Source organism: Cryptomeria japonica, chromosome 3 (assembly GCF_030272615.1).
Source record: "Cryptomeria japonica chromosome 3, Sugi_1.0, whole genome shotgun sequence".
NCBI classification, from domain to species: Eukaryota; Viridiplantae; Streptophyta; class Pinopsida; order Cupressales; family Cupressaceae; genus Cryptomeria; species Cryptomeria japonica.
In genome coordinates this window covers 797,809,879-797,825,996 of record NC_081407.1, presented here as the reverse complement: position 1 = coordinate 797,825,996, position 16,118 = coordinate 797,809,879, and the positions used below count along the sequence as shown (strand labels likewise).

The 16,118-nt window shown below is 38.5% G+C and overlaps 1 protein-coding gene across 1 annotated transcript; it reads left to right on the top strand.

The window, feature by feature from the left end:
• The first annotated feature begins 8,450 nt into the window (after nt 1-8,450).
• Nucleotides 8,451-12,127, top strand: LOC131075827 (pentatricopeptide repeat-containing protein At1g09410, mitochondrial). The gene is made up of 2 exons (XM_058012727.2): nt 8,451-9,281; nt 9,762-12,127. The coding sequence occupies exons 1-2, from the start codon at nt 8,618-8,620 to the stop codon at nt 11,423-11,425; spliced, it is 2,328 nt and encodes a 775-aa protein (XP_057868710.2). The 5' UTR covers nt 8,451-8,617; the 3' UTR covers nt 11,426-12,127.
• Nucleotides 12,128-16,118: the final 3,991 nt, after the last annotated feature.

The following is a 16,118-nucleotide window of genomic DNA, read 5'->3' as shown; positions in this document are numbered from 1 at the left end:
ATTTGGCCTATTAGGTACTTGTAAATTGCTTGGATCTTAGTTAGATCTCTTGCATTATCAGTTTGAGACTCTTTTGGCCTTATTGAGGCAGTTGTAAAATTGTAAATCAAAAGTCCACTTTGCCATTTTTTGCAAGTGGCCCATTGTATACGCACTACTTATAAAGTGCCAAAATCATCACATTTGGGGGGGTCTTTGATTGAGTGAATTTGGGGGGGTGTCTTGTGTGATTGTGCCTCTCTTTGTGCTCTTTCCATTCTTGTTGCAATGAGTCCTAACAAATTTCCACCTTTAACTCCACATAATTATGCATCATGGAAAATTAAAGTATGGAGTAAACTAGTGGAAAAGGGTCTCACACACTACATAGATGGAACAATAATAGCACCACCTGATCCTAAGGCTGATCCAATTGCTCAATTAGAATGGCTCACAAAGAATTGCATGGCTCTTGGAACCTTACGCAAGTATGTATCGGATGACCTCATTTTTCACATTGAGAAGTGTAAAACAATCAAAGAGGCTTGGGATATGTTTCATAAATTGTATGGACAGGTTGATGAAATCAGAGGCTATCAGATTGACAATGAGCTCACCAACTTAGATCCCAAGAGTTTTGATACAATCCAAGATTATGTCACCAAAGCAAATGAGCTAAGAACAAAGCTAAAGGATTGTGGAATTGACAAAAAGGATGCTCAATTGATATTCAACTTGTTGGACAAGCTTGCACCAGAATATGCAGCATTTGTATCTAGCTTCCAAACTCATCGTTTGACAGTGGGGAGTTCTTATGTTATGCCTGCATTTGATGCTTTCACATAAATGTTAATATTGGAACAAACTAAGTTGTTGAACATGGGGTTTCTAAAGTCTTCAAAGTCCAAGGCTTTGGTGGCTAATCAAGGGAATCAAGGAAGTCAAGGCAAAGATTCCAACAAGAAGAAGAAGCAATCCAAGTCTAAGCCACACCAGGAAAAAGGACAATCATCCTCTCCATCACAAGGCGATTTTTCATCCTCTTTCAAGAAGGGGACACCACCTAAGAAGGATAAACCAACTTGTGCATATTGCAAAAAGCATGGTCATGATGAGCATCGATGCCACGCAAAGCAAGTTGATGAGTTAACCAATCTTCTCAAGAAAAACAACATCAACTTGCCATCTGCCTACACAAAGAAGGATTCATCTCCTTCCTCTTCCTCACAGTCTAAGGGAAAAGGGCAAGCATTTGTGGCTACAACAGGTTCTTCACAACAATGGATACTTGACTCGGGTGCCTCATATCACATGGGTTCTACAAAGGAGCAGTTTTCTTCATTGGAGCCATCTAAGGTACCTCATATTTACATAGGTGACGACACACAAGTAGAGGTTGAAGGGAAAGGTTCAGTTGACATGGATGATGGAACATTTGAAAATGTTCTCTATGTTCCTAACTTGTCTACCAACCTTTTCTCCATCTACCAAATCACTCACTATGGGAATGGGAAAAAGGTTGAGTTTACACCAGATTCAGTTGTGGTAAAGGAACTTGATGATGATGCCTTGGTAGCAGTGGGACAAGTCAATGACAACTCAAGGCTTTATTCATTTTCCCACTTTGTGCCAAGTTCACCTTCTAGGCCCTTGCTTACTCATTCAAATTCAGAAAGTAAGCTATGGCATGAGCGGTTTGGTCACCTCAACTACCGCTATCTTCAGCAGCTAAGCACTAAAGACATGGTCACAGGTCTACCTCGAATCAGTTTTTCAGAGGGTGTATGTTCAGGTTGTTCCATGGGCAAGCATCCCGAAGAGAAGTTTGATAAAGGGAAAACTTGGAGAGTTTTGGAAGTTCTTCAACTTGTTCACAGCGATGTAGCAGGTCCATTTCCAGCACCTTCATTCAGTAAGGCCCGCTATGTTCTTACCTTCATTGATGACTACTCCCGCTTCACTTGGGTCTACTTTCTCATTCATAAGAGTGAAGTATTTGACAGATTTCAGGACTTCAAGACTCGTGTGGAGAAGCAATCAGGGAAAGTGGTCAAGATTCTTCGCACAGATAATGGAAGGGAATATGTGAACAAGAGACTTGAGAATTTTTGTACATTTGAGGGGATTGATCTTCAGCATTCTGTTGCATACACTCCACAGCAGAACAGGGTTGCAGAACACAAGAATAGAACTCTTAAAGAAATGGCTAGCTATATGATACATGCACGTTCTCTTGATCCCACCTTTTGGGCAGAGGCTATTAGTTGTGCCACACACATCCAAAATCGGGTTCCTCACAAAGCTTTGCAAGGTATTACTCCTTTTGAAGCTTGGGCTGGTAGGAAACCGATTGTGAGACATTTCAGAGTCTTTGGGTGTCCCGCATGGGCTTGCATACCTCCACAGAAACACAAGGCATTGGAACCTCAGAGTCGGCCTTGCATATTTGTTGGATATCCTGAGGGTGTTAAGGCATACAGATTGATGGATCCAGAGACACATGAGGTATTCATTGAGAGGAGTGTTCACTTTGAGGAAAGCTCTCCTAGCTTAGCCTCTCTACCTCCTCCACCTTCCTCCATTGTGGATAGTGATGTTAGTGATTCAGATGATGAGACTCCCTCAACTCCAACTCGTAGGGTTACACCTCTGCAGGGTCCACTTGCAGTTGCGGAGCCTCATTCTCCACCTCCACCTAGACCTCGTTGGGCTCGACAGACACTTGAGTCCGCAGGTTCTCTTGTTGGGGATCCTTCAGATACACGGAGAACTCGATCACAACATCAGGATCTTCCACATGCATTCATTTCTACTGCTTCCATAGTCATTTAGGGAAGCAACAAGGGTTCCTGAGTGGGACCAAGCTATGGAGGAAGAGTATAGCTCCTTGATGAGGAACAACACATGGGATTCAGTCCATCTTCCTAAGGGGAGAAAGATGGTTCAATGTAAGTGGATCTATCGGACCAAGTTTGCAGCAGATGGTAGTGTGGATAATTATAAGGCTCGGCTTGTTGCAAAAGGTTTCTCGCAGGTTGCAGGTGTTGACTATACTGAGACCTTTGCACCCGTAGCCAAGATGAACTCCATTTGTTTGACACTTGCTATTGTTGCAGCTCATGGTTGGGCTGTACATCAAATGGATGTGAAGAGTGCTTTTCTTCATGGTGATCTTGATGAGGAGATTTATATGGAGCAGCCACAGGGTTTCATCCAGGATACTTCCTTGGTTTGCAGACTAAGGAAATCTCTCTATGGCCTTAAGTAGGCCCCCAGGGCTTGGTACGCCAAGATGGATTCCTTTCTTCTCTCCGTAGGGTTCACCAAGTGTCATTCCGATCCGAATGTCTACATTTTGCGACAAGATGACTCTCACTTGATACTTGTGCTCTATGTTGATGACTTGATCATTGTAGGGAGTACTTCATCCATCATTAGCAGGGTCAAATCTGCTTTGCATGACAAATTTGCTATGACTGACTTGGGTCTTTTGCACTACTTTCTCGAGATAGAGATTTCACAGTCATCTTCCGGGATTACACTATCGCAGCCCAAGTATGCTCTTGATCTACTTGCATGCTTTCATATGGTTAATTGTAAGCTTGCCCCGACTCCCTTTCTTTCAGGAGTCAAGCTTGAGGCTCAGTGTTCTTCTCCACCAGTTGATGCCACTTTGTATCGTTAGCTTGTGGGTAGTCTCATCTACTTGACTCATACACGCCCTGATATTTCATTTGCAGTTGGCATGGTTTCCCGCTTCATGTAGCATCCACATGAGCTTCATTGGAAAACCGCCAAACGCATCCTTCATTACATCCAGGGTACACATCACCATGGGATTCACTATGTAGCAGGCACAGGACTTCGCTTGGTTGGTTACACAGACTCCGATTGGGCTGGCGATCTAGTTGATCGTAAGTCTACTTCTGGTTATAGTTTTCACCTTGGTTCGGGCCCCATTTGTTGGCAGAGCAAGAAGCAACATGCTATTTCTCTCTCTTCGACTGAGGCTGAGTATCGAGGCCCTGTTAACCTAGTGACTGAGACCATTTGGCTCCAGCAGATTCTCACAAAGTTTGGATTCACCACTCCACGATCGACAGTTCTACATTGCGACAATTAGAGTGCAATTGCGATCTCGAAGAACCCGGTCCAGCACCAGCGGACCAAGCACATCGAGATTCATATGCACTATATCCGAGAGCTCATTCAGGAGCAGGTCATTGATTTGCAGTATTGTCCTACAGCAGAGCAGGTTGCTGACATATTCACCAAACCTTTCATCGAGAGTAAGTTCCAGCAGTTGCGAGCTCTCTTGGGGGTGCATGATGTGTCATTAGGGGGGGTCAGCTGACTTCTCCTTCCTCTCTTATGGGGGGGACTTTTTCCTCTTTGAGGTTTTGTCCTTCTTCTTTGAGATTCTTTTGTACATTCATCTCTCTTTTGGGGGGGAGTTTTTTCCCACTGGGTTTTCTCCCTTTCTCCGTTTGTGAGAGATTGCATTGCATAGTTTTGCTTGCATTTGCATATTGTACATGGGTACCTATCATGGCCTAGTAGTCGGGACCCATCTTGCATTGTTGACTTGAGTCTTCATTCCCCTAAGTTGCACTTAAGGGAGGGTGTTGGTGTAAATAAATATTCATTTTGGATATTATTACACTTACTTAAGTTAACTTAGGATAATGCATCTCTTCGTAGTTTGGATTTGAGACACTTAGGGAAGTGTGCACATAGGGATAGAGCTTGTAGGAGAAATTCCACCTTTTGTGGTCTTATTTTGCTGTTACCCTCCACATTCGGTGGGTCATCCACCTCTTGTGGAATATTATATTATTTCTCCTACCTACCCTTAGTATTTCTTACCTACCCTTGTTTTTGATTGAGCCACATGTCATATTTGTGTGCTCATACATCCATATGGCCTTGCCTATATAAATAGGCCTCTATTCATCGTATTGGTTAATCCAGTTGATCATTTTGCATATTGATGAGAATACAGTTTGTTCTTGTCATTCTATTGTCTCTTTTATGCTTTTCATTGTGCCCTTGATCTTGGCAAAATCCTACAATCTCCTTAAGAAGTTAGTGACATGGGGGACTCGATTTGCGTGGGGATCTTGCATGTTGGCCCACCTATATTATGATTTGCTCCAAGTAGTGTATCAGAGATCAACCAAATTATCGATAGGGGTTACAATTCTCCAGATATGGGCCTGGGAGTATTTGCCCATCACACGACCATTGACAGACAAAGATAAACCTATAGGTAGGCCTTACTCTTATGCATATCCAGGTATCATTGTCCAACGAAAGCTGGGAAAATTGGAGTATTGGCGATGAGTACTAGATGATTTGGATACAGTGATATGGAGATCTTACAGAGATTGCGAGATATGGTCTGAAGATTCAGTGGAGATGCCTTATGTATTCTTGACTTGGTACCTGATCGGATCTACACCCTATGTTATCGAGCGATTCCTTTGCATGAGAGTGTTGAGACAATATGGCAAGATACAGGGGATTCCACAGGGTCCAACCCACTATGCACGCAGGTGACTTGATGTGTCTACTTGGGGCCTTACTATTTCATATGAGCAGGCATGTGCAAAGTACCTGTCATTTGGGTTGTTGGATTGGGATCGTTTACCAAGTACCATAGATAGCGGGATGACTGGCAAGTATGCTGCATATTTTACCACACACAGGTTTCCTAGATTGACATGTCCTAATGAGCCAAAGCCAATTTTAGATGAGGACGATGAGAGGCCATGACGTAGAGCTCCTAAACAACCAAGGGATGGTGGGGGGAGAGGAGGTGGGGGGTGGAGATGATGGTGGAGACGAAGGGGATGGCATAGATGGATATGGAGGAGATGCATGAGATTATGGTGGTGGAGATGGAGATGAAGGGGATGATGATGGGGGAGATGGTAGAGCGATGGTAGTGGTATCGACAAGCACGCCAGGAGCCAACAATTCTAGATTTGCTAGAGAGTTACCTATGGATTGGGTGACTTGGGTGGTCAGACAGAGGAGATCAGGTCCAGTGGATCAAGGGCAGCAGGTCCCAGAGCAGGAGGTTCCCCAGGTTGAGCAGGTACCTACAGGAGTATCACAGGTTGAGCAGCCACATGCATTTTCTAGATTAACATGATAAAAGCCATTCTAAGCATGCTAGTATTTGATCTAAAATGCTAATTATGCTAGATGATATGATGTAAAATGCCTATAATAACAATGCAAAAATTATGAATGCAAGGGATCTCTTTTGCTCCAAAATGAGGGGTATTTATAGGAATTCCAAGGCCAAAGCTGAGGTGGTAGGAATTGATGGTTTGGATTCGATTTGAAGATATCAAGGGCTAAGAATGGAGAAGTTTGAGAAGAGGTTGGAGGAAGGGACACTTGTCATCTTTGTGGTGACAAGTGTCAAAGAACCTTGCTCATGAGAGGGCAAGTGTCCAAGGGAGGAGACATAGTAAAAGTGCCATGTGTCTCAAGGGGAGAATATCCAACCCAAAAGAGGTCAGGATGTGCAAGATAGGATAGGGTTAGTTAAACCCAGGATTAGATAAAATGGGTTAGGTTAGGGGGTGGTTAGGCTAGGTGGTTAGAAGTTAGGAGCCATGTGCTCATATTTGAATTTAGAAATTCAAATATTAGGAAAATGGTAATTAAATTCAACAAACTTGTGTTTGTTAATCTTACTTATGAATTAGAAGAATCGACTTAAATGGGGGGAGGATTATTTTAGAATTAATTAATCAAAGGGGGATTATTGAAAGAACTATATAAATAAATCAATTAGACTTTTTTACTAGTAGACGAATAGGGAAATTAATCAAATTGCTTGTGAATTCAATTAATCGAGAAGGGGGATTAATTAAATAATTGCGTATTTAATTAATTATCTTCAAACCATTTTTAGGTGTATACAATTAGAAGTTAATAATAAGAAAAATAAATATTTAAAATAAACCGTACTCGAAAAATTACAAGAATCATTAGACTCTATTCAAACCAAGAGTCAAATGAGTGATTTTAGTATTGCACATAAGACACTAATTATTACAGTTTCAAGTGAAGTATCCATACATACTCAAGGCAAGTGAAAATATTTATGAATTTATTGCATGTATTAATGAGAACTATTTAGAGATATATCATGAAGAGGAATAGACCAGATGAAAGCATATAAACTAATTGGGTGAGTGATTTTAAGATTCTTGAAAAGATAGAATTCTAGATGTTAATAAAGAATTTATTGAATACTAAATTATAAGACATTAATAGAGAATTTATTGAATATTGGACTAGCCACTCCATATTACTTTCAATAGGATAAATATTATACAAGCAAAGGGTGAAAATGCTATGATTTTTCTTCATTAATTTTTCTAGAGATAATATAAAGTACATTTTTAAACATTTAAACAAAAAATTTCATAAATGAAGATTTTATCAAAGAAGATTAAAAGCTTTAAACCTTTTAAATTTTCATATCTTATAAAATAATAGAAATTTAAAACTTTAAGAAAAATCTTTTAGTAACTTTATTATTTTAATCATTTGTTTTGTCTAGTTCAATTTCTAAATCATTCAAATGTAACGTTATTTGAAAACCTTTCAATAAACAATACAACATTTAAAATATGGTCACTAAAATTAAGCTATAATATTTATTTTAGTTTTATGTATAGCCTAGAAAATGAGTTGGAATTTTGAAAAACAATTATCATAAATTTCCCACATGCATATTCTACAAGGTAGTGTACATGTACAACAAGTATTTTTGAAATGACAATTAGAAATTTTATTTAATTTATTGAATGATTTTGTAAGAAAATTCCTTCAAAATGTTGAGTGCAATATGACTAATAAAAATAGGTTGTTTCTTGCATACTATGCGGTGTGAGTTAATTGACATACTATTGTTTTTGTCTCATTTAAAAAAAATGAATGTGCTTGAATTTATTTACAAACTATTGGAATATCTTAAAATATGACTGGTAGGTGTAGTTTTTAATCAATGTACTTATATTTGAATCAAGAATTGCATCTTTGATGTAGTATTTGTTGACATGAAAGACTGAGAATGACATTATGATTAGAAACTCTGACAACTTAATCAAAATATAATAAATTTTGAATTTGTATCTCTATCCATCACAAGCGTTAATTCCACGCTAATTACAATAAATTAAACAAAAAATTAAACCTTTTTAACCTTTTAAAATTAATTTCTCCTATAGTTTAATAATAGGAGATCCAACTTGCAAATAATATGAAACAAATTAAGTTTGTTTATCTTGATCCTGCATAAGCTTATGAACATGATTAGAATCTTTCATTTCATTTCATTTACACTACTTTAAAAAACAATATTTTAAAATTTAGAAAATTCCGGTTGACATTATTCCTAATTCGTAAAAGCTATGCAGCCATCTAAACCGAGACAAAAGATAATTGCAAGTTTAGGTGATTGCATAGACACTGCCATTCCAGTTGGCCCTCGTGAGTAATAATGCTGGGTTAGATGGTTCAGAAAAAGATAACAGATCCACAAAGAGAAAACAACGAACAGATGCTGGCAAAAATTAAGAAAAGAGAAGTAGCGTAAAATTTTCAGGGCACAATGAGAAGCATTTCTCATGCATATGTTACGCTGCCACAACATGCTACCAACTGCACAAGTCTCTGTAAGCAGGACCGCCTCAAACAAGCTCTCTACAGTTTAGAACTAAAAACGAGCCAAAACATTCCAGCAGACCACGAAACGTATGCTTCCATACTGCAAGTCTGCAGCAGCAACAAATCATTAGCAGAGGGGAAATTGGTTCACGCCCACATCATTCAAACGGGTTTATTCCCCAATGTCTTTTTGGCAAATACGCTGTTGATCATGTACACCAAATGCGGCACTTTGAGTGATGGTAGAAAAGTTCTGGACGAAATGTCCTTTCGTAATGTGATCTCTTGGACTGCTTTGATTTCAGCTTATGCAAAGCAAGGACACAGTGAAGACGCATTGATGTTGTTTGATGAAATGAAAGAGACTCAAGTACAACCAAACCAGCATACCTTCTTGGGTGTCCTTTCGGCTTGCGCCAATTTGAGGGCGCTCAAGATCGGTAGGGATGTCCATGAACAGATAAAGAATATTGGGTTTCAACCAAATGTGTTTTTGGGCGGCGCTCTTGTAGATATGTATGTGAAATGTGGAAGTATCAAGGATGCACGCGATGTGTTTGACAAAATGCCCGATCGAGATGTTGTCCTGTGGAATTCTATGATCGCAGGTAAGGATGTTTTTAATGGCAACACTTTGTCGATTGGTTCACTTTTTATCAAAAGAGACTATTTTTTATTTGAGAATGAAGACTTGCTCCGAGTTCTATAAAAACATTTTCTTCGGTGAGAATTTACCAATCTGTATGTATATTGCAGTAATTCTTGAACTGTCTGTCACAAGTTACAGAAGTTGCCTCACACACAAGTAGCGACCTGCCCGAATGCTGTAGCTACGACCCACTGTCTCGAACTCGAACCCAATCGAACTGAATTTGGCCGAGTGCGTGGAGTTTTAAGTTGGTTGGAGTGCCAAAAAACCTTCGATACCAATCCCCTATAGGATTCCACCACATTAAATATAAAGAAATGAGAAGAACATTTGTACAATCCCGAATTTTAAGAAACCAAAATTATACATCTCCAAAGATTCCCAAGAATCTCAAGTGTTTATTAAATGCACGCTTTCTTAAAATTATCCCTAATTGCAGGATATGTGCAGGTTGGAGACTTTGATGAGGCCCTGAAGATGTTTGACAAAATGCCCATGCAAAATGTGGTCTCATGGACTACAATGATTGTGGGGTATGGACAGTGTGGGAACATGGATGCAGCTCTGAAACTCTTTGAGAACATGCTAGATAGGAATGTTGTCTCTTGGAATGCAATGGTTGCAGGATATGCTCAAAATGGGAAGATTAAGGAAGCAATGGATTTTTTTAATAAGATGCCCGAAAGGAATGTGGTTTCTTGGACTATAATGATTGCAGCATACGCACAGAATGGTCTTGTTAACGAGGCTGAAAAACTCTTCAAGCACATGCCTGAACGAGATGTGGTTTCATGGAATGCAATGATTGCAGGGTATGCACAGAATGGACATATTGATAAAGCGTTGAAGCTTTTCAAAGAGATGCCCGAAGGGAATGTGGCTGCGTGGAACACAATGATTGCAGGATACGCACAGAATGGATATTACGAGGAATCTCTGAATCTCTTTCAACAAATGCAACAGAAAAGAGTGAAATCAAATTCTGAGACATTTGGTGGTGTCCTCCCAGCATGTGCCAATTTGGCAGCTATGGAACGAGGGAAAGAAATTCATGAGTATATTATTAGAAATGGATTACAATCTGACATTTTTGTTGGAAATGCACTTATGGACATGTATGCTAAGTGTGGGAGTTTAGTGGATGCTTGTAATTTATTTGAAAGCATGCCTAAGAGAGATGCTGTTTCATGGAGTACAATGATTGCAGGGTATGGCATGCATGGGTTCGGCAGGAAGGCTATTCAATGTTTCGAACAAATGCAGCAGTCAGGAGCAAAACCAGATTGTGTCACCTTTGTCAATATTTTGTCTGCATGCTGTCATGCTGGCCTTGTTGACGATGGATGGCGATATTTCAATTGCATGAGTAAGGTTTATAACTTTACACCCATAATGGAGCACTACTGCTGCATGGTTGACCTTCTCTGCCGTTCCGGCCACCTGGATGAAGCACAAGACTTTATCAACAAAATGCCAATAAAACCTGATGCTGCCGTGTGGTTGTCTATGCTTGCTGCCAGTAGAATACAGGGCAAAATGGATATAGGAGAATATGCAGCAGAACGGCTTCTGGAGTTGCAACCAAGTTATGCCACACCTTATGTTCTGCTATCAAACATGTATGCGGCAGGTGGAAAGTGGGATAAAATTGAAAAGGTACGAAAATTAATGAAAACACAGGGAGTGGAGAAAAAGCCTGGATGTAGCTGGATGGAGGTTAATAAGCAGTTGTATACATTCCTAGTAGGAGACAGATCACACCCACAAACACATGAAATTTATGCAGAGTTGGAGAGATTGTCTGGAGAAATGAAAGAAGCGGGCTATTTGCCTGACACGAGATATGCATTGAATGATGTGGAAGAAGAACAAAAAGAAGGCATTCTTTGTTACCATAGCGAAAAATTGGCTATTGCATTTGGACTACTCAACACTGCCCCTGGTACAGGCATTCGGATTGTTAAAAACCTTCGTGTGTGTGGTGATTGTCACTCTGCCATCAAGTTCATCTCCAAGATTGCTGCACGAGAGATTACTGTAAGGGACAACCATCGTTTCCATCATTTCAAAGATGGACAATGTTCATGTGGAGATTACTGGTGATAGGTAAAATGCATAGGAACCAAAGGCACATACTACCTTGAAGGTTAGTAATTGGGACCTGTTGCATTTGGAGACCCCATGCATCTGCATTGGGTTGTTTATACAATGATATTATCTCCATCTGAAATGAATCAAAGTTTAGAGCACAGCTTACCCAGACATTCAGATGAGCGATTGCAAATAGGATTAAACTAATTACTAATTAGTCTTCGAATATTAGGAAATATACTTTTGCTTTTATCGTAGTCCCTTCGGCCTAGCTCTCAAACAGATTTGTTGCATTTAGTTTACTGTATATATGTGATATGGATGCATTATGGCGACTGATGGGAGCTTGCCTCATTCAGAGTTGGTTATGTGAAAGAGATGCTTGTCTTCAAATCTCTGTACTTCATATGCATGCAGTCATCTCCATCTGCATCTGCATCAATTTTGGATGCATATATTCTACTTGATCTCTCGTTGGTTATGTGAACATTCACAAATAATTGTATGATCACAAAAAAATACAAAGAACAATGTTTAAAACAATAGGTTGCAGAGACTCTTCTTTCTGATTCATCAATAGAATTACACCGCTTATTTGCAATAGCATAGGTTGCCTGTTGCAGTGGACTGCATCAACCTCCTACTGCACCTCTCAAACCAAGCATTCATTATTGTGACATACATTTTGTTGCCGCTATCCTCCGTGGATAAATCAATCACTGTATTCATAAAGTTGTCTTAATACAGTTGTCTTTATTAACACTACATACTTCACGAATCATAGTGGCATTCCAGTTAGACATCATTGACACAGCACAACACAAGCACAGAAGGAATTCAATTATCAAGCTTTAAACAGGAAAAACTTGACAAACTTAAAAAAGTTTTAATCTTTGTAAAAATATTAAAAGAAAGTTAATATTCTGCTATTTCATGCCACCCATAGTGTGTAGATATAAGAATAAACATTATATATAAAAAATGGATTTGTTCAATCTTCCGGTAAATTTTTTATACATAAATGGGCTCATGTTTTAGATTCCCAATGAATCAATCACAATTTATAATACTAAAAAAGAATACTACGCAGCTTCTGTGGCGTTAGATGTCACACACCTTGCAAATCTTAATATTTGATTTAAATTATTATTTTTTATTTATCAATTTGTATCACTTATTATCACGGCAATTGCTAAAAACAACCATTGTAATGTGCATAAGGGTAAGGTCCCATGGAGGGGAGCTTCCTAAAAAATCCAGTGGGTGTTGCTGAGATTTTTAGGAATATTTTGAAGTTGTGGTCCCATTAATTCAATAGTGCAGTTCAGCTTAAAAGTTTAAGCTCCAAAATTTAGTGAAGTTGGTGGTCTCATGAAGAATGTAGTGAATAAAAAATTAATAATTGAACATCATTTTCCTTATATTTCTGATTTGGAGTGAATTTAAAATATTAGCTAATTGACAAGTGACAAAAAAAAATCTTAAGTTGGTGGGACAATTTTTAGCCCCACTCCAATTTCACTGGCTCTAATTTTCAAAGCCCTCCATGGGATCTTACCCTAAATAGATTGAGCATGGAGAGAGGGAGTTGTTTGTGGACTAGGAGAAGATCAAAGGGATCTTTGTGCTGGGTCCAATGAGGGGGCTTTAGGATCTATTTTTAAGGAGCGGGGGGCCCCATGAAGTCAAATAAAATTTGCTACAAGATTAATAAGAATCCTTTCTTGAAAAATAACATCCCCTACTTTTAGGGCTGTAGATTTGAGTGGGTGGAAAAGGTGGGGGGCTAGAAATTGCCCCACCACTAGGCTTTTTTTCTTGCCACTTGTTAAACATATGAAGCTTACCAATAAAATTCATGAGACCAACAACTTCCATAAATTTTGGAGCTTAAACTTCTAAGCCAAACCATCCACTTAAAAATAATCCTAAAAAATCTAAGCAACAACCATGGAATTTTTTAGGAAACCCCTTCCATGGGATCCCACCCTTAGTCAACTACAATATGCATGAGCATCTCTCTAGAAGATGAATTAATCCAAAATGACATGCGTAATTTGGTGAAGACATGTATTGTTTCCAATGTTTGTAGTTTTACCAATGTTCGTGGAGACAGTGGATTTTGTTCTCAATTTGGGTGCCCAAACTTACTAATATTTTCAACATATGAGTTGGGCTTGGCTATATATTTGATTTTCAAGATGGAGAGAAATTATTTTGTAGGGGTTTTGTTGCTGGAATTCTGGTCATTGGTCTTTTTTTTTTCACATTTGTCAATGCATGTATAAAGGAGATTTTAATAAAAGATACCATTTAGAGAGGATGATGCAAACACAATGCACACGCCATTCACCTTTTTGTTTGTTTGTTTCATCTTTGTCAATTGCAAACATTTCTTGTTTGGACCATAATACTCATTTCAAAGGCACAATACTATCACGAGGCATATTTATCCAACATTTGTTTATCTTGGTTAGTTCTTTTTTAGTAGTCATACAAAATGATTTATAAATTGGACAAGATATTCCACATACATAATCATTAACATACATATTAATTATGCCTAGATTTCTATACACACCTTTACAATTATTTTTTCATGTTTAATGGATTTTAACATGCCAAGACAAATGCAACATAGCAAATTAGAGAATTATGCATCTAAATGCGAAATAATAAATATTGTAACACAAAAACATATTGTTGGAGAAGACCCTTTGTTGGTAAATAGATTTGCCATTGCAGATTTCTAAGTAACTCGCCCAACGAGTAGTGAAAAATGTCCCAATAGTTGGGGTGATTCCTATGATATTGCAATCTTCCTCTGCTTTTGAGACACACAACTCCCTCATATGATGAGTTTTTTTTGGGTTTTTGTGTACTTTTAACCTGAAAGCACAATAAGGAGAAAGGACAAAACTAAAGGAAGGTGAATGACAAAAACCCTAGTCACAAACACATGAATACCATATAGGTCTTCATTACTAATAACAATTACAAGGGGGTTTCACCATAATGTATATTTCAATTTGCAATGACAATCAAAGAAAGGCAACAAATCTTGACATAAAGAGAGATGAGTGATTCCAACACATTCAAACTGAGATACCAAAGCTTACTTGTGTTTCATTGCATCAATTGCATAGATTGTGATCGTTTTAATGGATAGCCTATGATTTGTATAATGAGACAAAAGAATAAATAATTTAACATACGATAAATTAGTAATGATAATGTAGAACATCCAAAACATCTTGTAAGGAAGTTAAGTAGCAGAACAACTTCCTACACTAATCTTGAGAGGAGGGTAATGCAAAACTTTTACAGATTGTTACAACAGTTACAGAGACTTAACATAAATAAACAAAATATCGTGCATACCAAAATACAACAACACAGTGATTTACGTGGGGAAAACCCTTTCGAGAGAAAAACCCCTCACTCCAAAAACAACTCAATATATTATTCAACAATCAATAATAGATTACAATATACTTGAAGAGCAAACTCTTCACAAGACTACCACTAATCAGAGATTCAGAGGTAACTCAATAGCCATAAGACTCTAATGCACAACCTCTATCCCACGCACCTCATATATAGGAGATACAATACAAAAAACTGTCAAACTGCATTACAAAACCATGGGCTAAAACCATCCAATAATGTAGAGCTAACCTTATCTCCATTCTAGATGCCCTATGACGTTTCAAAACACACATCAACATGTGTTCCACCCTTGTACAACTCATTTATGTGTTCGATGCATTTTATATTTCCTATTTCAGGAGTCCAAACTTTCAGAGGCCATAACTTGTGAACTGTGTGTCCGATTGATGAATCGTTTGAAGTGCCAAAAAGCTCACGAAGTGCTCTATTACCTCATAAATTCTACTCTATTTACGCCCACTTTTCACGGAGTTTCAGAGCCTCTAACGTCCTCAAAATTAATTTTAAACCTTTCATCGCACCCTTCAAAAATAGAAACTTTAATATCTTTAAAACTAGCTGTGATTTTGCGACGAAAGTTTACCGACATGCTTATCTAACCAACCAGAAGCTTCGGGGAGAATTTTGCACCATTTTGTGCTCAAATGAAAGCTTACTATAAATAGTAACCTCATGTAAATGCAAGGTTGAGACACCATTTTCCCAACATTCTCCCACTTGTCAAACACCTTGCAAGATAAATGGGAGTATCAACACAATAATTTAATTGCTAGGGGCCATGAGGCCCATAGACTTCGAACACCAACTGAACTTCTTTGTGCTCACAACCTTAGCTAAAGAATCTGCAACATTCATCAAAGTTTCTACCTTAACCAGCTTTACCTTGCCATCTTTGACCATATCTTTGACAAAATGATACTGAACATCAATGTGTTTGGTCCAAGCATGAAATGTCGGGTTCTTAGCTAAGCAGATCACACTCTGATTGTCGCAATAAACTGTCACTGCACCTTGTTTTATTCCAATATCTGAACAAAGTCTTTTAAGCCAAATGGCTTCTTTACAAGCATGAGTAGTTGCCATATACTCTGCTTTTGTAGTGGAGAAAACAACCACAGCCTATCGCTTACTCATCAACTAATTGCACCACCAAATAAAGTAAACACATAAGCACTGGTGGATCTTCTACTATCAATATCACTTGCTCAGTCTCAATCCACATAACCATGAATATCAAGGGAAATCATGTCTCCAA